The 27,796-nt window shown below is 46.3% G+C and overlaps 1 protein-coding gene across 1 annotated transcript; it reads left to right on the top strand.

Annotated features, from left to right (window-relative positions):
* On the top strand, window positions 1-23,424 carry LOC147880410 (immune-associated nucleotide-binding protein 9-like). Its single transcript, XM_087370973.1, has 5 exons — window positions 1-331; window positions 15,927-16,204; window positions 22,571-22,735; window positions 22,818-22,952; window positions 23,040-23,424. Exons 1-5 carry the CDS (start codon window positions 85-87, stop codon window positions 23,265-23,267), a joined length of 1,053 nt encoding a protein of 350 aa, XP_087227099.1. The 5' UTR covers window positions 1-84; the 3' UTR covers window positions 23,268-23,424.
* Window positions 23,425-27,796: the final 4,372 nt, after the last annotated feature.

Genomic DNA, 27,796 nt, shown 5'->3' with positions numbered 1-27,796 from the left:
GCCATTTCTTTCTCTTCACAAAAGCATCTTCTCACCGTCTCTCTCTCACTCTATTTAAACAAGCTATTTTTTTTCGCAAATTCCATGGGAGGATCTCGCATCATGAGCACAGACGAGATCGATGAGTGGGAATTCCCTGCCCCTCCCTCCCTCAACCCTACCCTTGTCCTCGTTGGTCGTACTGGCAATGGCAAAAGCGCCACCGGGAATTCCATCCTCGGCCGACGTATCTTTAAGTCCAAGTCCCGTTCCTCCTCTGTCACCGAAACTTGCGAGTTGCAGTCCGCCGTCCTCCCCGATGGTCGCACCGTCCGCGTCGTGGACACGCCTGGTATGTCCGCTTTTTCTTGCACTCGGCTTTTTGTGTCGTTTTATGTAGAGTTGTCATTAAGCGAGAGCTGCATGCCTCTACTTGGATAGCACAGGGACGCCCTTTGTTGGAATTTCCACATGCATATATTTGAGACCCACTTTTTTTGGAGCCTTCACAGGCTGAAGGGTATGGCCGTGCATGGAGTCATTGGATTCTTTTGCTTGCCTTGTTAGAACTTGAGAATTTGAAGCACGTAATTCATAAAATAGTGTACTCACATTCAAACTTCAAAGAGCCATGTTTGAGCGTTAACAATCCACAGTTGTGGGGAGTGCATCCAAAATTATATCAAGCCAAATTACTTACTGTCCATATGGCTGTCTGAATGTTATTCAAACAAACCACAGCGGCACAGAGCTTTGGGGAGTTCCTGAGTAGTCTGTTAAAGAGCTAGGGCGGCTGAGGAGCCAAAATGGATGCAGAGAAGGAGCAGTTCTGAGGGAGCATGCGTTTCAGTAGTAGCAGCTCATGGACCAGCAGGAAGAGCTCGTGGAGACCCTCTTATAGATAAAGAGGTTTAGCGATTCCGCTTTCAAGTAGCTGAGGCCCCTCTTTGCATGGGAAACTTGGTCTACTAGCTGCCAAGTAACATTTACACGATGCCATGTGTTGAAAAGAGTGACAAGTGTGATGCCACATGTCAGGAGTGATGCCACATGCTTTTTTGCATAACGTCACAAGTTTATCATGCCTAGTGATGTGGCAGAAATCTGCTTGGTTTCATGACGAGCAAGTTCTTTCATGGCTGTCTTAAAATTTTTAATATATGTTATCCTAGACTCAAGTCTACTGTCTATTAGCTACTATCAGGACTGCATTTTCGGTCATGACTATTCCTAGTCTTCTTGACTTGTTGCCATGCTTTGTATGTCTTTCTTTCCAAGTCATATTCTAGATTATTAGTCATCCCTATGACCTCGACTCTAAATTTTACACCCAGAAAATTGGCTCTCGCTGCCATTGAGCTTTCAAGAATGTGTATAATCTTGCAAGTTTTGTACATTTAGTGAGTTCCCAAATGCAGTAACCTCTCTTATTGACCCTGTTTGTCTTGAATAGTTTATTATTTTTGTAAACATGATTTTTTGCTTCGTTTAGACCTACAAAGCTCATTCTATCTTCATCTTGGAAATATCATGCTTCATTGGCATTTTTTGAGATTCATGTCACAAGTGGGATCATTGGGCATGGTGAAGGTGAGTGACCTGCTAGCTGCAAATTGTCAGAGTCGAGTTTATGTGGAAGCCGAATTTTCAGTTAAATTACTCCAGAAACTTAGAATATCAAATAGCCATTATTTAGAAACTAACAAACAAAGGAGAAGAATCCTTCATCGGAGGGTTGTGAATGAGGTAATCTGAAAATCGCTTTTAAATGGGCTTATGGGTGAGAAATGGAATTTGAAATCAAGACAACAGCCTGTAGATGAAGCGCAGTCACAGATGGGATTTGCAATGTACACTTGTGCTATGGCTTGTCCCGGGCAGGGGAATTGAAGGAATCGCAAGCTGAAGTAGGGATTCTAGCAAATCGTCAAGTTGGACAACAGAATGAGATCATGGAGCAATAGAAGAGTGAAGCGAAGTTGTCAGAGAGCAAGTGGGCAGCAAGAAGTGATAGATCATGGTGGAGGAGGAAAGTGAGCTAAATGACAAGTGGAATGAGCATGAATTGGGATGAGTTTGGGAATGTTCCTGGATTCATCTAGGTATATAAATGACAAGTGGAAGGAGCACGAATTGTGAGGCAAGCATAATAGATGGATTGATATCTTTCAAGTACAATGGATGCCTCATTTATAGGCTGGTCAAGCCTTATCTTCAACCACAGATCTACCTCACAGATGAGGTTACACATGAATCAAATCAAAGCTAAGCTAATCTAGACAAGTGGGCAAGTGGCCATCTAAGGGCACATGCACACTGACATACGTAGGGACACTCACAATAGGACTCTAGGCCTAGTTCCTGTGAGAGTGTGCAGCGGAATGGACACACACTGTGGGTGAGAGAGAGCACTCAGCAAAGGAATGCACACAGGGAGAAAGAGGGAGAGAAAGGGAGAGACACTGCACAAGTGATCGCCTAGGAAAAGCCCTCTATATCACTGGGCAAAAACCAGCTGAGAAGAAGAAAACAAATGAGGGGAGGGGGCCCTATATATAGGGTCAGCCCCAGACTCACCGACCAGCAGGGGGCATATAGCCGACCACCTGCCTTAGAAAACCGACCCAGACCTAGGGGGGCCGACCCCCATCTACTGCATGGGGGTCAGCCCCTATATCAAGCCCTCTAGGGGCTGGCCTCCATTTGCCCTATAAGGGGATGTACTCTAGCCTAGGTGGCCGACCAAGAGGTCGGCCCACCTCTGCTAGATAGCTGACTTGCAGGTCTGGCTATCTGTGGCCAAACTGGCCCCTACAGAAGCCCATCCATGGTGCCTCAGAAGGGGCTTTTCCCCGTGGCAGCAAAGCAGGCGCCTCACGAAGGCCGTGAACAGTCCCGCACATGGGTAGCAACCCCTCCAGCACAGTGTATCGTGCCAACAGACCCAGAGGGCCCCAACCTATGCCATGAGCCGTGCCAAACCCTACTCTACCTAAGCCTCACAAGAGGGGGGGAGTGTCACGATCTGACGTATTCCTTTCTCTATACCTTAGACTATGGATGGTTTGATGAATGGACACTTGTGGAAGGGCATGCCCTTTCGACGGGACACTTCCTATGAGGCACAACCCTTCACAAGAGACATTCTATTGAAGAGACACTACCATCGTAATGTACCCTCTCATCAAGGGTCACACCCTTCACAAGGGGTACACACCTCTTCATGCACATACACTTTGGAGTACACACCTTTTCATGTGTGACTCTTCACTCTTTATATAAGAGAGGCCCAACTGTATGGATGACACACTACGGACACTCAAGCAATACAAATATTCCTTGTTCTCTGCTATTTTAGTCTCCTTTCTGTTCCTTAGCACATTTCTAAATATAGTAAATCTAGGATTTCTTACAGTGGTATCAGAGCAAATTTCACTCCTGCCTGTAGGAAATGCCCCCCACCTTCTAGCGCCTATCTAATACATCTCTTTCCGCTAGAAGGACATCCACGCACGTTGTGCATGGAAGAGATGGAGAGAATGAGCGTAAAAATTTTTAGCGCCAACCCCACCTAAAGTTATCAGTGGCCTCTCCCATCTCCCTCACATCATGAGTTAATGTGAATGGACACGACAACAATCGCGTCTTTTGATGTGCTTGGGCTGTCCCAAAACCAAGGGATGCACCTTTTTCACCATCGGACGCACCTTTTGATGAAGAGTTTTTGACTCCTCACCCAAGGGACACACCCCATCGTGGAAAAAAGGACACATCTTTTCGTGTAGGGACACCCTTCTTTAAAATAGGGTTACAGCCCTTCATGAAAAGGTACACCTATTCCAAGGGTCACACCCCTTTGAATAGACACACCTTTTGGCACCAAGCACCAACCTACAAAAGGGTACCTAGAGGGCCTAAAAAGGGCAACCAGCCCTACACCCAAGGCCTAACCCTAGACTACCCTAGGTGTAAGGCAACCCATGTTTTAGTTTTTGCCAACCACCCAACTTAGGCAACCAAAAACAAATGACAATTCCCGTTTGACGCCCGTACGGAAATTTGTCACGCAGGTTCGCCTCTATTTCCACGCCATACGCCGCTCTCCATTAGCCGATTTGCTGCCCTGGTTTCCAGCCAGTCTTTCCTGGCCCAGATCATCAGCCTTGCTGCCCTGCAAGTCAGCCCTAGAAGCAAGCAACGCACTTCCCTCAAACAGTGCCAGATGCAAGCAGCCTCTGCCAGCGAATCAAATCAGCCTGGCCCCTGCTGCGCATAGCCTGTGAACAGCGACTCTTGGCTGCCCTCTCTTCCGTCTAGCTAGGCCCGATCCTGTTTCTAGTACCCCACAGGTTTCAACGCAGGCCATCTTCGCCAGGCCACGAACTTCCACGCAGGAAAAGTGCGCCAGATCTCATGCAATCTGCAAAACGCCTCTGCCAACGCCCCATCTGCCTCGAAAGTCTCATCCGGTACTTGTTTCTTGTTCACACATCCACGTGGACTTGCAAAGACAGCAACATGGACCTCTGGACAGAGATCTGCAGGCCTTTTCTACGCAGCTAATTGGCAGATCTAATCTATGCCAGGTGGATTCTTTCCATTCTATTTCTAAGGATTCTCTTTCATATTGTTGTTTGCTGCTCATTATCAAATTACAACAAATGAAAGCCACCTCCTTAAAGCATGGAAACCCCTGGTAATGCTCTAGTCCCTTCAAGGACACCTCAGGCATCATCTATCACACAATATCGTGTTCAGATTGCACAACCAGCCCATTTCGGAGCTTTTGCATCGTGGGTCTTTTGTGTCACGTGCCCTTCTAGTGACTTGGACCACATCCTATATCTTCTGCGTGAGGCACCTCAATTACATTACTTCCTCAGCACAGTCCAGGTTGTGTTTCACGGGACACGTAGATACCCAAAAACCCGATATTCCTCACGACTTTGCTGTCCATCTTTGGAGAGATTTTTACCCCTCAGTTTCAGCATCTCTAGGGTACTCTCCACCTCCTTCAGCTCCCAGATATCCTCTTGCACAGGTTTTACCTTCCCCAAGACAGTGTTTACATTCTGAAGGCACTCCTCCTGGATATCCTCCGCTCCTGACAGCAGCTCCTTATCCCTTCTCAGATCCATGGACTCTGCAACCTACCCTTGTACTCTCACGAGCAGTAACACCCACTTCGGCTTCACCAGTGTTACCTCAGACAGGACCTCCTTTACGAGATTTCCACGGGTGGTTCCATCCTGTCTCGCCTGCCCCCTCCAACATGAGCAACCCCAGGGAGCAGCCCGGATCTTCTTCTAGGAATGGTACAAACTAGAGCGCAGGTTCGTGCTCTTCTCACAGGGACATCAGATATGTCGTAACGCTCGCGTGCAGCCTCTCCGGAGATAAGCGACTCAAGTCCAAAAAAGACCCCTGAAGTCAACTTACAAGGTGAAGCACTACTTCAACTTCAAATTTCTCAGCTTCAGGACAGCATCTCCGACTTGGTCCAGAAAGTCCAACAACTCCAAGATTCTCGCAGTATCACACATACAGAGGATGACATGACGCCACTGGACGACTATGTGGACTCGTTCCCACCAGAGGTAGAAAACACTGAACTCCGTGCCCTCTACCGCTTACTCCAAGCTTCCAAAACTAAAAGACTTGACATTAAACTTCCGGAAGCCTATATTGGTCAATGAAATCGCCGAACAGTCGACCAATGGCTCGCAAAACTGCGCATGTACTTTGATACTGTTGACCTCACCGAAGGCAAAAAGATTGCCTTGGCAGCCTCCCTCCTCAAGGATACAACTTTCCTATGGTGGCAACGACGCTTAAAGGATGGCAAAAGTTTGTTAACTTGGGAACGTTTTGAACACGTGCTCCATAAGCGTTCGAATGGCAAATACCATCCACATGAGCCTTGCCAGCAACCCCGACCCTGGCCACTCAAGTACTTTGTGTCCAAGGATCGATTCGTGAACAACGGTCACTATCCTCATCGACAGTGGCTGCTTTCATAACTTCCTAGCTAGTTCTATGGTCGAAAAACTTCGGTTGACCACCAGTCTTAGTCCCATGGACTATCAGATTGAACTCGCAAAGGGAACTACCTTCTTGTGCAACACCAGGATCACAAACTTGTCTTTTCGCATCCAACATTATACGGACAAGTTGAACTTCGACATCATGCCTCTTTCTCGGTACAATGTCGTACTCGGGCAACAGTGGCTCTACGACTATGATCCATTAATCAGTTTTCGCAACCATACTATCTAGTTTGTCCACCAGGGAAAACTTATTGAGCTAACCGGTTCTAGGGACTCTCCTTCAACCCCAGTTGCCTCTGCCCTACAAGTAAAGAAGTGGGTTCGTAAACGTCAAGTAAAGACTTCACTTCTGTTGGTTACGACAGTAGAGGAGACACCAACAAAGGATCCTCCTGAGTACCTCAACCAACCTTTTTCCAGCCCTACCTGGATATTTTTCCACAGGAATTGCCAAAGCAGTGACCACCTCGACGACCAATGGATCACCCAATCGAGCTTATTCCCGGCAGTAATCCACCGTCGAAACCTCCTTATCGGGTTTCTTACACTCGAAATGAAGAAATCCAAAGACAGGTGACCGAACTACTCGAGAAAGGTCACATTCGGCCCAGTCGCAGTCCTTTCGGATCTCCTGTACTACTTGTGGAAAAAAAAATAAGTCAATGCGTCTCTGCATCGACTATCGAGCCCTCAACAAGCTCACTATAAAAAACAAGTATCCATTGCCTCGCATTGATGACCTCTTCGATCAACTTCTACATGCAACACAATTCTCAAAGATTGATCTTCGTTTAGGTTATCATCAAATGCGCATACGAGAAGGCGATGAGTGCAAGACAGCTTTTCGAACAAAGTATGGATACTATGAATGTTTGGTCATGTCTTTTGGGTTAAACAATGCCCCAGCCACATTCATGACACTAATGAACGACATTTTCAGGCCTTTCCTCGATAAGTTCGTCATCGTTTACCTCGATGACATCCTCGTTTTCAGCAGATCCCTACACGAGCACAAACAACATCTTCAGCAAGTTTTTGAAGTTCTCCGCGCAAATTCTCTCTACATCAACGTTGAGAAGAGTGAGCTCTTCAAGACCCAACTCGAATATTTGGGACATGTTATTTCAGCTCAAGGCATCTCTGTGGATCCCAAGAAGGTCGAGGTAATCCGAAACTGGCCTACTCCATGTTGCACTGAGTAACCTGTAAGTCTTGTTGATGCCTGGATGAGCAGCATAAGGAACCACATGATGCTCTTATAACAAAAGACGTCGAACATCCTTGTCATGTGGTACATAGACACGATCTTGATAATACAGAAGGTTGTCCGTATAAGAATAGGAAGAGAAAATCTTCTGTTCGGAAGTCGAAGGTTGATCTTTCGAAAGAACTTATACTGTTGTGCCGAAGTCTTTATCATTGAGATACTTCCCTTTGAATGAATTCGGAACATCCACAGATAATGTAGAGATTACCAAGCTGATGCTAGAGTTAACCTGCTGAGAGCATCTGCAACTACATTGCGTAGTCTTGGAATGTACGCAATGGTCATGTGAAAGTTGGCCAGAAACTCAACCCAGCGTGCTTGTCGAGTGTTCATGACTGGCTGAGTGAAGATATACTTTAGAGAGTGATGGTCTGTCTTGACCACCGAGTCGGCTCCCATGAGATAATGTTTCCAAGAGCGATAAGCATGTACAATGGCAAGAAACTCCTTATCATAAACCGGGTATCGGGTTTGGATATCGGAATGTTTATGGCTGTCAAAAGCAATAACTCTGCCTTCTTGCATCAAGACTGCTCCTGTAGCGATGTCGGAAGCGTCGGTCATGACCTCAAATGGAAGGTTTGGGTCAGCAATAGCCATAACAGGTGTGGTAGTGAGTGCTTGCTTGAGTTGTTTGAAACTATACTCTGTTTCGGGAGGCCATTGAAAAACTGCAGTGCTTTTCAATAATTTGGACATAGGAGCTGCGATCTCGGAAAACTGATAGACCTTTGTATGGTAGAAGTTTGCCAATCCGAGAAAAGAGCAGACATCATGAACAGATGAAAAGCGACGTCATCAAAATGGTCACATCTTGCTTATCTTGTCAACAAATGAAAGCAAGCCGACGACTTCTAGTAGGACTTCTTTAGCCTCTTCCAGTTCCAATTGAAAGGTGGGAAAGTATTTCCATGGATTTTATTACAACACTACCGCGATCCTCCAGAGGTAACACTCAGATTATGGTAATTGTTGATCGATTGTCCAAAATGGCACACTTTGTTGCTTGCAAAAGAAGTGCACAGGCTCCGGACATCGCCAAACTTTTCATACAACACATCTTCCGACACCATGGATTGCCCAAGAATATCGTATCCGGTAAACAGTCACTTTTGGATTTCATTGTTCGAATCTTTGGGTACAACTCTACTGTTCAGTTCAACCTACCACCAAGAATCAGATGGCCAGATTGAAAGAGTCAACCAAGTTTTTGAAGAAATGCTCCGACATTATATTCAGTCACGCCTAGTAGCTTGGGAAGAGTATCATATGCGAGACATTCTACTCCAAGTCAGGGATCATATGCGAAAAGCGCAAGAGCGGTATCAACGGTCTACCAACAAACATAGACGTCACCTGGAATTTGAAACTGGTGACATGGTGCTATTATTTGTAGCCCCACATCGCTACAAGACAGTTAAGTCTGTGTTTCCTAAGTTGCAACCAAGATACTATGGACCTTTCCGGATCGTCAAGAAAAATTCACCTTAAGTTACAAATTGGAATTACCACCATCATGGGGTAAAATCCACCCGACATTTCATATTTCTTGGCTAAAGACGTACATTCCAGGCGATGAAGCAGTTGCAAGTGATTATGTCCTAGAAATCGAAGACGATTATGTTCTCCTTATCCTTGAGCGTATTCTGGACCATCGACAGCGAGAGAATCGACATCGACTTATCACGGAATTCCTTGTTCTTTGGCGAAATTTGGACAACTCCGACGCTACTTGACAATTTGATGAAGACTTACAGCAGTACCCTGACATTTTACAGCAGTATTTTCAGAATTTACCGTGATATTTTCTACACCAGTTCATTATCTCCACTAGGGTCTTATTTTGAGTGGGAGGGGATGTCACGATCTGTGACGTATTCCTTTCTCTATACCTTAGACTTATGGATGGTTTGATGAATGGACACTTGTGGAAGGGTATGCCCTTTCGACGGGACACTTCCTATGAGGCACAACCCTTCACAAGAGACATTCTATTGAAGAGACACTACCATTGTAATGTACCCTCTCATCAAGGGTCACACCCTTCACAAGGGGTACACACCTCTTCATGCACATACACTTTGGAGTACACACCTTTTCATGTGTGACTCTTCACTCTCTATATAAGAGAGGGCCAACTGTATGGATGACACACTACAGACACTCAAGCAATACAAATATTCCTTGTTCTCTGATATTTCAGTCTCCTTTTTGTTCCTTAGCACATTTCTAAATATAGTAAATCTAGGATTTCTTACAGGGACACACCCACAACACTGACTCTCACTCATCTATCAGGTCGGGCAACACCTATCAAGATGAAATCTGCCAGGTTGTATGAATGTGGGCAACATTGGAATTCTCGTCTTGTTCTTTGCCATCTCATCGCCATGTGGAAAAAACAGGAGAGAATATGGAGAGTGGTCGGAAAGAGAAAGAGATACAGGTAATAAGAGAAGTGAAGGGGCTGTCGAGGTCGTCGGAGAAGGAAATCTGCAGCAACTCCACCCTCTTGTCCTACCTCTAGATCTCCACAGGCTTAGATCTCAGCCTCTGAATTACTAGGCGCCTCAATCTCTGACACTCCCAAACAGTCCACTGCTCAATCAATCTCGCCTTGAAAACCACTCTCTGCTGGTTTGCATAGATCTATACAAGGAGGGAGGAGACAGGTTGGAAAAAGAAGAGGTTTTCGGCCGAAAACAGCTGCCTCTATAACGCCAGCTTTTAACCTAAAACAGCCCGTGTCTCCCTCGCAAATTCTCCACGGAGGTTCTACCCTGAAAATGCCTCGTACTCTTGGCCTATAGCTCCGCACAGCTTGCTGGCTCTACGACCTCTCCACCCCTCTAGGATCCTGAGCCAATCTATGCTCTGATACCATGTTAGAGTGCGCAGGGGAATGGATACACACTGTGGGTGTGGGAGAGCACTCAGCAAAGAAATGAACACGAAGAGAAAGAGGGAGAGAGACTGCACAAGTGATCTCCTAGGAAAAACCCTCTATCACTGGGCAAAAAGCACCTGAGAAGATGAAAACAAATGAGGGGAGGGGGCCCTATATATAGGGTCAGCCCCAGCCTCAACCAACCGACCAGCAGGGGGGCAAAAAGCCGACCCCAGGCCCTAGAAAACTGGCGCAGCCCTAGGGGGGCGGACCCCCATCTGCTGCATGGCCGACTGCTCCTCCTGGCCCCTATATCAAGCCCTCTAGGGGCTGATCTCCATCTGCCCTGTTAAGGGGCTGTGCTCTAGCCTAGGTGTCCGACCAAGAGGTCGGCCCACCTTTGCTAGATAGCCGACCTGCAGGTCGGGCTATTTGCTCCAAAAAGGTGGCCAAACTGGCCCCTACACAAGCCCATCCATGGCGCGTTAGAAGGGGCTGCCCCGTGGCAGCAAAGCAGGCCTTACGAAGGCCTTAAACAGCCCCACACATGGGCAGCAACCTGTCCAGCATCATGCCAACAGACCCAAGGGGACCCAACCTATGCCATGAGCCGTGCCACACCCTACTCTACCTGAGCCTCACAAGAGGAGTGGGCACACCCATAACATTGGCCCTCACTCATCTACCCTAGCCTACCCACAAGCAAGGCCCTCTCTCTAGGTGACATCAGGAGATGTTGACCTCTAACAGTTCCTACACACCTTGGCTATGAGATTACCCCAACAGGAAAGTGGGAAGGAGAGTTGTAGGGAAAGGGTGCAAATTTGCAAGAGACAGCAATTAGACTGCTTGGAACTGATCGCAATCTTCATTTAGACTTGCTGAGAAAGCACACAAAGCAAGCTAAGAAAGCTGTAAAAAGCTGAATTTGTAATATTCTATTTTCTAACTGGATATTTGATTGGTTATTCTAGATTAAAATATTTATTTTAATCTTTTAATCAGGTCTCTTAAAAACTTTGCCCCATGCACACAATTAATGAAATTGATAGGCCTAGAACAATCGACTACAAATACTCGTGAGCACTGCCTTATGTTCTGCTAAATGCAAATGGTCGTGAAGATGAATGGATGATTACTTTGCAGCACTTGCAATGGAAGTAGGTGTGTAGAACCATTGGAAAGCTTGAGTGCTATAATGCAACTGCTTGCAAATGCAAAGCGATGTGCAAACTTTGTGTGTGCGCATGTGTGTGTGTGTGTGTGTGTGGATGTGTGTGAAAAAAAAAGAGTGCACATGATGTGCTAGATAGCATTGTCTTCATTATCTCAAAATTTTTAGCTTTTATGGAGCATTGGAATATATCAATAGAGGAGGATACTGCTGATGAGTTGAGTGGGGGGGGGGGGGAGAGAGAGAGAGAGAGAGAGAGAGAGAGAGAGAGAGAGAGAGAGACAGTTGATTGGGGGAAGTGGAGAGACAGATTAGAATAGAAAGTAGTGAACAAGGCATGAGGTGTCCAAAATCTATTGGGAGGATACTTTTTTGAAAAACTCTCAGTAGAGCACTGCCTTGGCAAGGCAGTGCTAACAAATGCACATCCTAGGCTTGCTAGGCTCATAACTTGACCTAGAGAACTTAGAATATACCCACTTCTTTCTCCAATGTTGTGTGTTCTTTCTGCTCTCACAACTTCACAGTGCCATCTGTAAGACCTCAATGAGCCCTATCTAATGTGCATGTGAAGATTAGGGTGCTAAACCTAACACAAAGATTAGGATTTTGAAGGTTAAACACTATGTCATCTTGATCTACCGTCATTAAGCTAAGCATCATTGCCCAACATACCAAGGCTCACCCCCAAAGCTAGTTTGAAGGTGTGAGGAATAAACCATCGATACCGGAGACCCATCGGTGTTGGAAACCCCTTGTGGATGTGCGAAGCATGATCGGTCTCGTATGGAATGTTGATAGTTGAAGGGTGATCTGGTAAAATAGTCAATTGGTTGGTAACTTCACTGATGCAAAGTCCTAGCTTCCCAACTTCCTGTCATTGGATCATGGATATTGAAAGATTCATCACCATATTGTAGATAGTGTAACAAGACTACATTGAAGTCGGCAAAAGTTAACCATATTGAAGATGGTATTGAAGATGACATATCACTTTGTAGCCTTCCGAAGGTGAGAGATCACTTTATGGTGATAGAGCCACACTGGCGGTGACATAGGCACACTGGAGGTGTCATGTGATTCGTGAATAATGTGGTCATTCTGAAGATGATGGAAGCTATACGGAAGATAGCATACATGCTGATCAGCCATGGTAAGTGCTCTGAACTGTGAATATCCATGTGCGCAGGATTTCTAGAAATAGCATACATGCTTATTGTAGAAAAGTGAAAGGGGACAGATTAGAGAAAGGGGGATTGAGGAGACGAAGGAAGAGAGAGGAAGGGAGAGAAGGAAGGAGAAGGGGTAGGAGAGATAGAGAGAGAATGGAGAGGGGGGGTGGAGAGAGAGAGAGAGAGAGAGAGAGAGAGAGAGAGGTCATGCTGAAGTAATTCAAAATATTTGTTAGTCTGTTTGTGGCAGGGGTTAGGTTAAAGGAGAGAGAGAGAGAGAGAGAGAGAGAGAGAAGAAGAAGAAGAAGAAGAAGAAGAAGAAGAATTTGGCCCTAAGCCTTTCATTTGCCCCCAAGGCACAACTTCCTAGGGAGAAACTTGCACACCCTCATCCTGTGACCTCGCCAACTTGATTCCCAGGTCGGGCCCATATGCGAGTATAAAAAACTCACGCCCTCGTGATAGGATTGGCATCTGGATTGCTCGAGTTCGAAGTGACTGAAGGTGGTGGTGCCATCTTGTGCTACCTTGGATGACTTGTGTACTAGGATGGTTTGCTTGTGAAGGTTCGGACCTGGAGGAGCAGGAGTCACTGATTGAAAAGCCAATAACCAGAATTGACACCGGATTGTTCTAGAGGGTTCCATCATAGGAGCTGCTGGGGCAACGTCATCGACATGTTGGCATTGGGCCGAGATTTGTCGGTGAGAGGGGGTGTTGAAAAGGTCACCTCCCCATTTGTAAGCCCCAAATGAGGAGAGCGTGGGAGGATATGCCCAAAGAAGAAAGAGAGAGAGGGGGCTGCCACATGGGCAGCACCTTACAAGAGAAGAAGGCTGCAACAGACGGCGCCAGGAACAAGGCATGTAACTGGTCTGGAAGGAGGCAGATCTGGAGGAGTAGGAAAGAGGAGTATCTAGGGCCAGAGGCGCCTAGGATGAGCTGATCTATGGGCAGGTTGAGGGCCTGGCGCATTCAAAGGGCCAGGTAGTACAGCAAAGGGAGGGGCTGCAAAAGGGCAGCACCCTGCCCTTATATAGGGCCAAGAAAGCTGGTCGGCTGGCCAACCAGGTCGGCCAGCCCACAACCCAAGAATGGGCAGCACACAGCCCCATATAGGGGAGCTGGTGGGGTCGGTTGGGGCCTGCTCTAGTTGGCCAATAAGGGGCAGACTGGTCGGGTATTTTGGGCCCCTAGAGGCATATAAAAGGAGCCCATTGCAGGGCATTCATTCCTTGGGAGCAGCAGGAGCAGCAGTACACACTCCCGCAGGCCTACATCCAGGAGGCAGAGGAGTCCAAGAGTACCTGCAGACTGAGCTCATAGAGGGCTGGAGCCTTGGTTGTCTTCTAGGGCAGCAAGGAGCTGAGGTCTAAGGACTGAGAGTCTACATACGTGCAAAATGGAGCATGTGGGTTTAGTGTTCTAGAGATATCCAACAGATAGTAGAAGTACCTTGTAGTAAGATCAAAGGACCATGCTTTGGGACTTTGGATCTATCTCTTTTGTATTGTGTCCATAGCTTTGGACAGAAATATATTCTTTGGTAGTTTCTATATCTGGCTGGATCATTGTCTATTTATGAGTCTGCACATCTATTTGAAGCACATAAGTTAAGAAGTTTGTGATTCCACTCCCCACACACTGTGTGAGCTCCTGGGCTATTCTATCAGTCTTCTGTTGTGCGTACCCTTTGTTGGTTGATTTTATAACAACCACTGCAGCAAGGGAGGTCTAGAACAACAGCAAGAGTTCTACAAAATTGGCTGCCCACATAGCAACATGGAAAGACGAGACTTGTGTCTTACCATCGGGCTGTCTTCACAGGAACAAGGAGATCAAGGATCACGGAATCAAGCTTGGGCTTATGGTAGACTGTCCAAGGGAGTAGCAGGAAGGTGAGGTTGCAAGGTACCACTATGAGGCCCACACAGCGCTAGGAGAGCAATGTAGGCTGAGTGTTTTGAAGGTGCCATGAGGAGGTAGGAGAACATTCTGAGTGTCATAGAGATCTGCATCTAGTCAACACCTTGCTAGTAGAGGGTGGCACACTGCACATATTTTGTATATGATTTGGTCCACCTTGGACAAATATTTATGAGGTTTCCTCTCTCTCTTGAGCATTGCTCATTTACAGTTTGCACATCTATAGTAGTACACTATTACAAAGGTATATTTTTCTATCACATTAGCGGGCATGCAAAATTTTTGGATTTTCGTCCAAGTGGTGATTACAGCAGATCAGTTGTGGCACATTTTGTTATCTCTAGTGTTCTCTGTGTGGTTCTATAGCTTCAGTTTGTTTGCATCTTCCGCTGCCATTTTTAATAGCAGGATCAGAGAAAGGTTCAAAGGAGCAATCACGGCCTCTGTCCATTGGAGCAGGGAAGCCCATAGAAGCTCTAGGAGAGTACGCAGGCTGAGGTGCTTTGAAGGTGCCATGAGGAGGGGGAACAGATTTCGGAGTCACAGGGGCCCACATCTAGACAGCATCCTGCTGATATATGGCTGTACACTGTGTCCACATTGTGTATATGGTTTGGTCCATCTTTGGGACAAATATGTATACCGTTTCTACTCTCTCTCTTCAGCACAACTCATTAACTGTCAGAATCTCTCTCTCTCGTGCACGTTAAGGATAGAAGTTATTTGGCATTGGCAATGTGTGATTCTTGGGCTTTTACGAGCATATCATGTTCTCCAACAAAGGGGCCCCAGCTATTAGCAGGAGCTTCTAACTTTTAAACATTTACTGCCGCTCAACACATGGCACTCTAGATTTTTAAAGAAGAAGCCTACTTGTAGCAAGCAACCTCCCCCTCTGTTTTCTAACAACACGGATAGAAAGAAAGTTTACTATAGAGAGTCCATTGTGGTGCAAGGAGGGTGAGCAGGGGCTACTGGAAGGCATGTGGCTAGCAGGACGAGTGTACAATAGATGGTGCAGCATACACTGCCATTTTGGGTACCTTAGCTCAGCCAGAATAGGTTGCAGGTCGTGGCACAAATTTTGGCATGTTTGGTTCTTGGATTCCTACATCTATACAAGTATTCTTTCGGCTCTATCTGAAGATTTTCTCTATATGCAATGAGCATGCACAGAGAGGGAGTTGGTGTTTCATGTGATGTGTGGTCTCTGGGAAGTCTTTTGCTACGGGAAGTTGGCTGTAGCAAGCACGATTTCTTGTTAGAACACCTTATCCCGAACTTGCATGGTAGATCACGACTGTATATTCTCTGACATGGTTGACATGCATTTATCCTCCATTATAGTTAATTGCAGGCAGTTTTATTCGTCTGTGCTGTCTGCATGGTGTGTTGAATCTCTTTGTCAACTAATTGTTTTCGAGACCATAGATTATTCGAAATTGCTCTTGTCTAATTTCCCCTTCTGATGTAGGTGTTTTTGACCCTAGCACGCCTCCAGACTTTATCGGTAAAGAGATTGTAAAATGCATAGATTTGGCGAAAGAAGGAGTACATGCAATTCTGCTTGTGCTGTCCACAAGGAATCGTTTCACAGCTGAAGAGATGGATGCAGTAGGGAGCTTGCAAGCATTGTTTGGACCTAAAGTTGTAAGTTATATGATCGTGGTTTTCACGGGCGGTGATGAACTTGCTGAAAATGATGAAAGTCTTGATGATTACCTCAAGGATGGTGCTCCTGATTTTCTTCTGGTGATTTCTCTTCTCCTTCACCTCCATTTTCTTTTCATACCACCTTCTTATGATTTTGATTCCCTTTAGTTATTCAGAAATGAGGTTCTTGTTTTAGGACAAAGTAACAAAGAAACGTATTGTCTTCTTTCTTTTTGTTTGCTAGTTCTTCAATGAAGTTTGCCATCTATTTGCACAATACAAGGGACTTTGTCCAAAAGAATGTTAACTCGTCTTTTTTCATTGAGAAGATGAAAGGCATTCTAATTCTCCCCCCTTCTCAATCCCCATGCTAGAATTTACCTTCCATGAAATTCAAAGTTAGAGTAGGAAGTAGTGGCTGTCCAATTATAAATCAAAGTACACAGGACTCAGGAAACCCCCGCAGCTTGAGTTTTCTGATGATTATATTCAGTCCTTACCACCACGAACCTCGTACACTGCACCCTTTGCTGTAGAGCTCTTCCAAACTGCTGCGTGCATCTTGTAGGCTTTAGTAGCTGCTCAAGGAAGAGCAGTCCTGCTTAGCTATGTGCATGCCCAGGCTCTCTTCGACCGTTTTGTTGGTCTGTCTGAGTGCAGAATGAACTGCCAAAAGACCCCCAAGGGGGGACTCCTTTTATAGGGCACAAGGCCCTTCTGAGATGACTGACTGGCCCTAGGGTTTGGCTGACCCAGACAGGGCCGGCTGGCCTCCAGATCCACCCGACCGGTTCCCAGACTCATAGCCGACTGTAAATGGTTGATTGGGATCCAGAAGCCCAGACTGGTTGGTCTGATGGCCGACCAGTGGCTGCACTTTGTGCCTATAAATACATATTGCTGCACTGAGCCCAGCTAAGGGCTTGCACCATGCCTACCAGGGCGTCTGCCAGCTCTAGATGGCTGGCCTGGATAGCTCATGTGGCTGCAAACATAAGAAGGAGAGCTGTCTGCTGCCCACGTGGCAGCTTGCTTGCTGCCCACATGGCAGCTTCATTATATATGTGCTGATGTGGCACTCTTTGATTGAGTCCACATGCCACCTTCTACAGCCATCATGCTATAGGTGTCAAGTCCCTTTTGTTGGAAAGGTCACCTCCCCATCTGTAAGCCCCCAAATGAGGAGAGCATGGGGGAGGGAGACCTAGGGCAGGATGTGCCCAAAGAGAGATTACCTGGATGTGTGGATCTGGGACAGATCTGGAGCATTCATTGTTGGTGGGGTATCCCAAGGATGAAAGGTTGCATCAGGAGCAGCTCATGTGCAGGAAGATGGCGGGGACACAGTGTCTTGGATCAGGCCAGGCATGAGGCACTCAGTGGACTGCAGCAGGACCCTATGAAAGGCGCGCTGACATCAGCATGTGTACGGAGCAGGGTACAAAGCTGTACGGATCGGTATGGGCTGCTGCAGGGCAGTGTACGGAAGAGGTACAGCCAGGACAAGGCGCCGGCAATGGGCTGCAGCAAGGCGCAGTATAGTGGGGGTCTATGGGCAGGGCTATGGCTTGCAAGCAGGGCTGGCAGGTGGCAGGACAGCAGCAAAGGAGCTGGACCCTGCATGGAACAAAGGACCAGCAAAGGGCCCTTATATAGGGCTGGTTGGGCCGAGCCAATCAGGTCGGTTGGGCCAGCCAACCTGGTCTGTCCAGTCGGCCTAGTCAGGGCAGACTGGTCGGTATTTTTGCCAGGCCTTAGGGCCTATAAAAGGAGAGGCTTGTGGCCTCATTTCATATCCAGCAGAGCAGCTTTGGAGGAGCAGACAGGAGCAGCAGATAGGGCTTCCTTGGGCCTTTTCCCAGGAGGTGAAGGAGACCTAAAGAGTGCTGCAGACTTAGCTCGAGGGAGAGGCTGAACCTAGACTGTCTTCTAGGGCAGAAGGTTGCTGAGATCATCATCTTCTGGAGCAGCCATTCACAAGCAGGTTGGAGCAGTGGAACAGTTATCTTGGGGCCTACATTCAGGAGGACCAAGGGGACCTGTGTGCTGCAGACAAAGCTTGGCAGGGGCTGCCCACCTAGGCTGATTCACAGGCAGTAAGGTGGAGAAGAACACACTGGACGGAAAGTCTACAGACGCTCGAGGTGGAGCACGCGGGCTCGAGTCTAGAGATAGCCAGCTGATAGGAGGAGGACCTTGTGGTAAGATCAGAGGACCACACCATTGGTGGGACTTTGGATCTGTCTCTCTTGTATTGTGTCCATAGTTTTGGACGGAAATATATATTTTGGTGGTTTCTCTATCCGGCCGGTTCATTGTCTATTGATGAGTCTGCACATCTATTGAATGCACATAAGTAAAGAAGTTTGTGATTCCACACCCCACACCGCACACTGTGTGAGCTCCTGGGCATTACTATAAGTCTTCCGCTGCACGTACCCTCTGTTGGGTCATTTCTAACATGGTATCATAGCCCAAGTAGGAGGCTCACAAGTGTGGGAGCCTGAAGGCACGTGCACGTACCCTCTGTTGGGTCATTTCTAACATGGTATCATAGCCCAAGTAGGAGGCTCACAAGTGTGGGAGCCTGAAGGCAGGGACCTTGTTGAAGGACGACCCTGATTCAGAAGCTCTAGGGAATCGACTTCCACGACTGGAGGATTGTGCCCTTGTGAGAAGGAGGGTGACTCAGGTTCAGTCAGGTGCGTTTAAAGTTCGCAGTCCAGGTTATCTGGAGATGTATTTTTGTTGCAGACCTTGCCAGAGGAAGGACGGGTTGAAACAGACCCTCAGAGCATGGTGCCTGGAAGACTCCAGGTTGTTCACTCATTATGAGGGGGACGACTGGAAGATCGTGACGGCTGGATTGCTCGAGTTTAGAGACGGGAACGTGACGGAAGGGGGTGGTGCCAGGAGGTGCTACCAAAGATGGACCTGTGTACCTTGGTGTGCGGAAGCGGAACCGGACCTGGTGGAGCAGGAGCCGCTGGATGAAAAGCCAAGAAAAGATTTTGACACCGAAAGGTTCCAGAGGACTACGACCAGGGAGTTACTGGAGCATCTTCATCGACGTGTTGGCATTGGGCCTAGATGTGTCGGTGAGAGGGGGTGTCGGAAAGGTCACCTCCCCATCTGTAAGCCCCCAAATGAGGAGAGCATGGGGGAGGGAGACCTAGGGCAGGATGTGCCCAAAGAGAGATTACCTCGATGTGTGGATCTAGGACAGATCTGGAGCATTCATGGTTGGTGGGGTATCCCAAGGATGAAAGGTTGCATCAGGAGCAGCTCATGTGCAGGAAGATGGCGGGGACACAGTGTCTTGGATCAGGCCTGGCATGAGGTACTCAGTGGACTGCAGCAGGACCCTATGAAAGGCGCGCTGACATCAGCATGTGTACGGATCTGGGTACAAAGCTGTACGGATCTGTACGGGCTGCTGCAGGGCAGTGTATGGAAGAGGTATAGCCAGGACAAGGCGCCGGCAAAGGGCTGCAGCAAGGCGCAGTATAGTGGGGGTCTATGGGCAGGTCTATGGCTTGCAAGCAGGGCTGGCAGGTGGCAGGACAGCAGCAAAGGAGCTGGACCTGCATGGAACAAAGGGCCAGCAAAGGGCCCTTATATAGGGCTGGTTGGGCTGAGCCAACCAGGTCGGTTGGGCCAGCCAACCTGGTCTGTCCAGTTGGCCCAGTCAGGGCAGACTGGTCGGTATTTTTGCCAGGCCTTAGGGCCTATAAAAGGAGAGGCTTGTGGCCTCATTTCATATCCGGCAAAGCAGCTTTGGAGGAGCAGATAGGAGCAGCAGATAGGGCTTCCTTGGGCCTTTTCCCAGGAGGTGAAGGAGACCTAAAGAGTGCTGCAGACTTAGCTCGAGGGAGAGGCTGAACCTAGACTGTCTTCTAGGGCAGAAGGTTGCTGAGATCATCATCTTCTGGAGCAGCCATTCACAAGCAGGTTGGAGCAGTGGAACAGTTATCTTGGGGCCTACATTCAGGAGGACCAAGGGGACCTGTGTGCTGCAGACAAAGCTTGGCAGGGGCTGCCCACCTAGGCTGATTCACAGGCAGTAAGGTGGAGAACACACTGGACGGAAAGTCTACAGATGCTCGAGGTGGAGCACGCGGGCTCGAGTCTAGAGATAGCCAGCTGATAGGAGAAGGACCTTGTGGTAAGATCAGAGGACCACACCATTGGTGGGACTTTGGATCTATCTCTCTTGTATTGTGTCCATAGTTTTGGACGGAAATATATATTTTGGTGGTTTCTCTATCTGGCCGGTTCATTGTCTATTGATGAGTTTGCACATCTATTGAATGCACATAAGTAAAGAAGTTTGTGATTCCACACCCCACACCGCACACTGTGTGAGCTGCTGGGCATTACTATAAGTCTTCCGCTGCACGTACCCTCTGTTGGGTCATTTCTAACACCTTTGTCCTCTTTATTTCAGTGCCTCACAGGTGGGCATCGACCATAGATTTCCAACAGTATGGCATATATTTAGCATATTGCTTGGAGATCATAATATAGCCATGGGCAATGACGTGAGACCAGGTGTGGAAGTTGGAGAAGGAAGTTGCTAGGAAACATGCCCGCCCCCATGGCTAGGCGCTAACACCAACTACTTCCAGGTCGGCTATCAGATTGCCAACTACTTCTTTGATTTTTCAGGACACTTAGAAGTTAGATTGGAAGTGGTCTGTTAAACTGTATTCTCACTCCTTCCCCTTATGGGAAAATAAGTGCCGAATTGGAGTGTGCTGTCCACAATGTTGGAAGATCAGGGTCACCTCCTCAATTGTTCAAAGAATGACCTATGAGTGTGCGGCTTAACCTTTAGGATATGGAGATCCGTTGAGTAGAGTTCTCTTATCACGTCTCCTGGGCACGGTGATCCCTAGGAGATCCTATGAACATAGATTTCTATCGGCGCTTGTTCCAGTCTGAGGAGTTGTCTCCCCAGGTTCATGCAATCTAGAGGTAGTTGGGGCCCATATTTCTCGTCAATGGTCTCTCCAAGTATGAGCATGCAGGTGGAGGAGCCTTTCATTTGAGGAACTTTGGGAGGCCCTCAAGGCCCTCCCTCCGTATAAGAGGATGGACTAACATCGTCGTTGGCCTTCCCGGAGATTTTCAACTCAAGCTCCCTTTCGCGGTCCCATCGTTGCACTGACTGAGTACTTGAGTCGATCCCACATTGCTTATGGAGTTGTCCCTGTGCACGGTGGATTTAATTGGGATCTCTCTGGATTGTTTTTCGAGAGATTTCACTTTGGTCTTGGTTGACAAAGGGGGTTCATGTCTTCCCCATCGACAAGGTCTCTCCAGAGTCCAGCCTATAGGATACATGGGTAGAGCATCCTTAGGATTGAGCTACACGAGCAACCCCACCGGTTCGGCATCGTCCTCTTCCTTCTCTATGGGATAGTGTGGGACACTGGCCAATATCATGGCATGGAACATTTGGGTTGCGCGTTGCAGCCTAGTGATCGGTAGGAACCCGTGGCCACTTTGGTCGCCTCTTGGAAACACAAAGGATGTTGAGATTGAGAGCGACTGCTGAAAGGTGAGAGTGTTTCTGCAAGCCTTGGCTTTTAGGCATTTTTTATATCTTCATGCTGGGGAAGGATTCGCGGTTGTATAGTCCTCCTCGCTTGGTAGTCCCTGTTTCACAGATTCCCTAGGCAGTGAGCTGGGATCTTTGAGAACAGGCTGGTTTTCCTTTCAGCCATTTTCCTTTATTGTGTTGACTGTGATCAGCGCCTCAAGGGCTGCTGATGTGTATGGTGGTTTTTTCAGCCATTAAGAGAAAGTTCTTAGGGAGGAGGCACCAGACAGCTCTAGTTGAAGTCGCAGCTCAGCAAACAGGTTGCTGCAGATGGCGGCTGACCTTGGAGAAGTCGACTGAAATTGTAGAACTCCTTTTCTTGCGACGGGACTACTCCTAATTGGCTGGAAATGGACAGGGCAGGTTTTGAACTTTGCTCTGAGACCACTGATACTTGGATGGAAGCAGTAGAGCAGAAATACAGTACCTAGAAGGTGTTATTGCAGCAGCACTGAAGGGCCAAGAAGTACAATTGAAAGTGACTTTGAGGAAAACCCTAGCCCGGTCAACCAATGGGGCAAAAATAAAGTTATAGGGTCGACTTTATCCAAATGAACGAATAGTGCACAATGCCCACAGTAGCACACAAATTAGCCTATAAGGCCATACCATGGACTAGAAACTGTCATTTTGGAGGATGGGATGGGCTGTCTCATAAGTAGGTCGTCTTCTTTTTTTGTATGATTAGTTTTAGTTTCTTTTGCTATGATTTTGTTAGCGCATTTTCTGAAGCAACAAAATATTTAAGAAGTCCGTCCTATTAATTTTTATGATCTTTACTATATTGTAAGATGTGTTATTCTATGCTTCCCTTGCCGATTTAAATATATACTCATTTTATGATTTGTAATACTGTGCAGGACCTCCTGGAGCAATGTAATCATCGCCAGGTGCTTTTTGATAATAAAACCACTGATTCATTCAAGAAGAATAGACAGGTTTCTGCTCTGCTTGAAATGATTGAAAAAGTGGTAGCAGAGAATGGGGGTCAGCCTTACTCCAATGAATTGTTCCAAGAAGCGAAGGTAGATAAAGATGAAGTTTTCCCATGATACTTCTGATAAATGTCCGGGACTTTGTTACTTATCTTCCATGTTGTGCTTATAGGACCTTGAAGTCAAATACTCCCATCAAGGAAAAGAATTGAACTCCTTGCATGGCTATCCAAGTGAAGAGATTATGCAACTGAAAAAAGATATGGAGTATGCACATGCAGAGCAGCTGAAAATGGTCACTGGCTTGGTAATGTACTGTTGCTGTTTGGTCAGGACTCCATTATACCTTTCCAAGCTCTGTTGGAAATTTGAATCTCATATTTTCTGTGTGCAGATAGAAGAGAAACTGCGGGTACACACACAACAATTGGAGGAGCGACTTAGTAAGGAGCAGTCTGCTAGAGAGCAGGCTGAACGCCGTGCTCAACAAGCAAAAGAGCAATCAGATGCTGACATTAAAAGTCTGCAAGAGGCATTGAAGAAGGCAAATCGTGAGAGGGAGGAAATGAGGAAAAAATATGATGAGTATCATTCAAAAGGACCAAGTTGTACAATCCTCTAAGCTGCAAAACAGAATCTATTGTAAATATTGATGTAACGCCCAATCTGGTACATGAATTTAAGCAGATTAAAATATTTTTTGGGAACATTTTGAAAACTGGAATTGGAAAATTTGTATTTGATTATATTATTTAAACGTAATTCCAATGATTTGGTTATCCTTGTATGCTTGTTGATAGATATAGCTTGCTTTATTTGGGTCAATGCTGCAAATTGAGACCGTCAAAAGTGTTTTTTGATGCTTAGGGGATATACCAATTGCAAGGAAAGAGCAAGCTTGACTTCTAATTTCTTATAAAAAAAGCTGCTCCATCCATAATTTTATGGTTGCATAAAAAATTGATGGAAGATGATTTGCGTGATGGGAGTCATAGTCCCATTGTTGAGGTATTCATTTCTTGGCAAGTACTTCCTGATCTAAGGTTCATGCGGTTCATCAGAGAAGAAATGCAGTTGGCAATAGAAAGCACTCCTTAGGACTATTGTTTTAGACTTGATAATTGCAAAGTTAGATATAGGGATGAGGCAAACATCCTTTCTAAGAGCTTTTGTCCCTCACATACTCTAGAGATAATAAATACATGACGGGAGGGGTCCATTTTTCTATCCCACAGATTGGAGATTAATAATATCCAGTTTCTTTGACCCTCAGTGCTCTAAAAATGCACTTGGAGATGAGGCAATGTTAGATGTATGAACAAAAATTACAAATAATAAAAATGATTGTTAAGACTATAGTTAATCATTAGCACCTCTAGATTGATGGCTCTCTATTGTATGAATGACAAATTGATAAATCTTTATGCTTCTAAATCTATGTGGATGCATGTATATATGTATTATGAGAGAGAGAGAGAGAGAGGTCACTGAGTGAAAGAGAGTATGAAAGTCTATGAAAGGGTGAGTGAAAGAGAGCAATTAGAGTCGGAGAGAAACCAGACTATGTGAGAGAGACAGAGAGGGAGAGGGAACGAGATATAGAGGGAGAGAGGGAGAGAGTGTTGTCTTTGTGTCAACATGGACTTAGGTAGCATAGAATGTGTGTGTGGCAAAGCTTCACTTGTACTTGCATAAGGCTAGGAATAATCTCTTAGGATTCTTACATGCAATATGTGAGTTCAACATGCAACTCCTACATGCAAGTTCTATATGCAACTCTTACATAGAAGTCCTACATGCGATTCTTACATGTATGTTTTACTTGCAACTTCTACTTGTAACTCCTACATGCAAGTCTTACATGCAAGTTCTACATGCGAGTTCTACATGCAACTTACATGTAAGTTTTACATGCAACTCCTACATGCAACATGCAACTCCGACATGCAACTTGCAACTCCTACATGCAACTTCTATATGCAAGTTCTACATGTGGAGAGGTCTTACAATTCCTTCATGCAGAGAGAGAAGCTCTCTAACTTGTATAAATATCCCATAATGGAATGAAGCCCATACTCTTTAGGGCATTGTGTTGAGTTCTACTTTGGTAGAGCAAAGGGGTCTGGGAAGTCTGTATGATAACTTGTATAAATATCCCATAATGGAATGAAGCCCATACTCTTTAGGGCATTGTGTTGAGTTCTACTTTGGTAGAGCAAAGGGGTCTGGGAAGTCTGTATGAGAGCCTAAAATCCTTGGAAGATAGTCCTACAATGACCACATACATCAGGGACACTCTCCATTCTTACCACTCCAATAATGCATAGGTTGATGAGTACGGCACCATCACTGTACATCAGAGCCCACTCAACATTATCCTCGATAGTATAGTCATTCAAAGGGCCTTCTCACTCCCAACACAAGGTGCCAAATACAAGGTCTACTGATGCTAAATTTCTCGAAGTACAACCGCTCCTAGCCAAGGGCACAATGTGCCATAGGGATGGCATATTGCTTCGCACGATCATTAACCCTCGCATCACGGAAGCATCACAAATTCTATCTATAATCTTGGGGGTTAACTGCAGCAAGAATCGATCCCTTCCACTCTACACATTTGTTTTGCTAAGTAGGAAACTAAAGCAAGACTGGATCCAGCACTTAGTCATCTTCTTCACAAAAAAACTAGATGGTTCATCAGGCCAAAGATGTAAAATTCTACACTTATTGGCTGTAATCATTAATAAAGAGCTACAGGAACGAGAAATGACTCTGCCCCCCAGTCACTAAAACCTATTGAGGAGTTAGACATTCCCTTCTCACTAGTATGGGAGCCGTCACCAACTTCTCCTACTATCACATTGGCAAATGTAGATACCTAAGAAGAAATGCCTATTTTGGATGTCAAAATTGAGGAACTGCCCCACGAGATGCTACAGCTCGGTGCACAACTACAACCAATATATCTCCAACAACAGCAGCAGCAGCTAGAGCCTGAGGCAAGATCGGCACCAGGGCCTGAGGCAAGATCGGCACCAGAGCTTGAGGCTACATCAGTACCAACACCGCCCATCAATGCCATGCCAGTCCATGAGCCACAAGGGGAGCTAGTGCTAGATCAATAGTATGACTATTGTACCCAAGTGACTGAAATACCATTGGAACAACCCCCCACAAGTACTACAGAATCATCAGGATGGCTACATGGGCACCAATTGTATCAGCAGTATCGCTAGTCCTCATCACTATTTGTCATTCTCCATCATCAAGCTAGCCAAATGATCCAAATCTCCGAACTATTCACTAGCTTGGCCAAGGAGGAATATGCAAGAGAATTGGACAGACAGAAATCAAAGACCAATTCCAGGCAATCTCCATAGAGGTCAAGGCACTTCGGGCACAAATAGATGAGAAGGAGGTTGAAGAAGTGCGCATGAACCAAGCTCTCCAAGCTCAAGAGAAGGTAGTGAGGGATGTGACCTCCAACCTCCACCAAAGCGAAACACAATTGACATCAGTAGTACAAGCAACAGCAATCCTACAGACCTACTATAACTCCTTGACCTCCGCACATGCTTAGCAAATGGAGGCACTGGCACAAGCTTGAGTCACTCTAATTCACAAAGAAGAAGAGCTCCAGGATTGCCAAGACAAGCTTGAAGACATGCAACAGTCTTTGGCAATATGCATGTTCATCATTGAAGAGCTTACAAGGGAATGCAACATCTTAAAGGACCAACTTGCTACCGCTCAAGCACAAGTCTTGGACCAATGGTCCAATACCACTGAAGACATTCCTCAACAGGCGAAGGTCACCTTGCAAATGAGAAAGCTTAAGGAGACATATACATCCATCTACCATAAATATGAAGAAAAAATGGATGAGATGCAATCCCAAAAGATAATCATCTCCAAGCTTGAACTCCAATTGCTAGTGCACAACAATGAGGCAATGGAAGACAACATCAATGAAGCCCCACTACAATGCACAATGGTGGTGTACCAAGGGCTTGTGGTTGCTCTACAAGCAGAAGATCACCTCAACGCATGAGTGCTTATCCAATGGAAGCAACTCCAAATCAGGATCATATACGCTCATCCAACAATCAAATGGGAACGTTCCATAGGGACCAAAACTCTGCGCATAATTTTCCAAGACTTGTCAGAAGATGAGAAAAATATCTTCTGCATGTCTACACATGCTGGGTTTATAGCACTCAGGACGGATGCTTTCATCGCGTATGTATGCCTCATGGGTAGTCCTCCCCTTAGGGTTATTTCTAGTTTGTTGCCATTGCTACAAAGGCCATCAATATTATTTGCAAGGAATGACAAAATCGACATCCCACCCTTGCAGTTGATGATCCCATCGCACCCACAAAAAGAAGTGTTAGAAGATGACAGGGTCCTATCTCACATCCAACTTCCCATATCTAACCACTCTCTTTGCCAACCTCATAACCTCACTTACTCTTGCTGCTACTACCCTCTTAACCTTCCCTAAGCTCCATCCTAACATCTATTCCCTTCATTGTCTCTTTGCTCATGCCTCTCACCATTTTCAACTAACCTAATAGTCACAAACTTACGAGTCCCTCACACCTGGCTTCTTCCCTTCCCTTGCTAATCCTACCCTCGAGAATTACCAAGCTGTGCAAACCATTTGCCCAGTTCTTCCCCCCTCCCCTCCGCTCCCCCTTCCATAACTAACACTTCATATTTCTCCCCCATGTCCCTCGATTCTCTCCCTGTCCCATCATCACCTCCGACACTACTTGCGCTGCCATCAGCAAAAAATGACACAGTATTTGATTTTGAATATCAGGATCTAGATAATCCAATTTGTACTCCCATGCCAAATTCCAATGATGGGTATGATTTTGATGAGATACCACTTCCCAGTAACCCCATCAAGGAATTTTGGAGCAAATATCCTAATATGAAAACTCGAGGTGGATGGTGGACCTTGGACAACTTCCCTACCAACCTTCATCAGTGTAAAATTAGTGTGAAGATTGGATAAGCAAGTTGGTGGATCCACAACCTGATTGGTGTCATCCCAAGCTCTTTGATGTAATCTTCTTAAAAGAGTACCTACATGCACGTCCATGCCTCAGAACCCATCCCAAGCTCTATGCAATTCCATGACGT

Source organism: Dipteris shenzhenensis, chromosome 32, assembly GCF_047967505.1.
Source record: "Dipteris shenzhenensis isolate YYH24624 ecotype China chromosome 32, Dip_SZ_1.0, whole genome shotgun sequence".
NCBI lineage: Eukaryota > Viridiplantae > Streptophyta > Polypodiopsida > Gleicheniales > Dipteridaceae > Dipteris > Dipteris shenzhenensis.
This window is presented reverse-complemented; position numbering and strand designations above follow the sequence as displayed.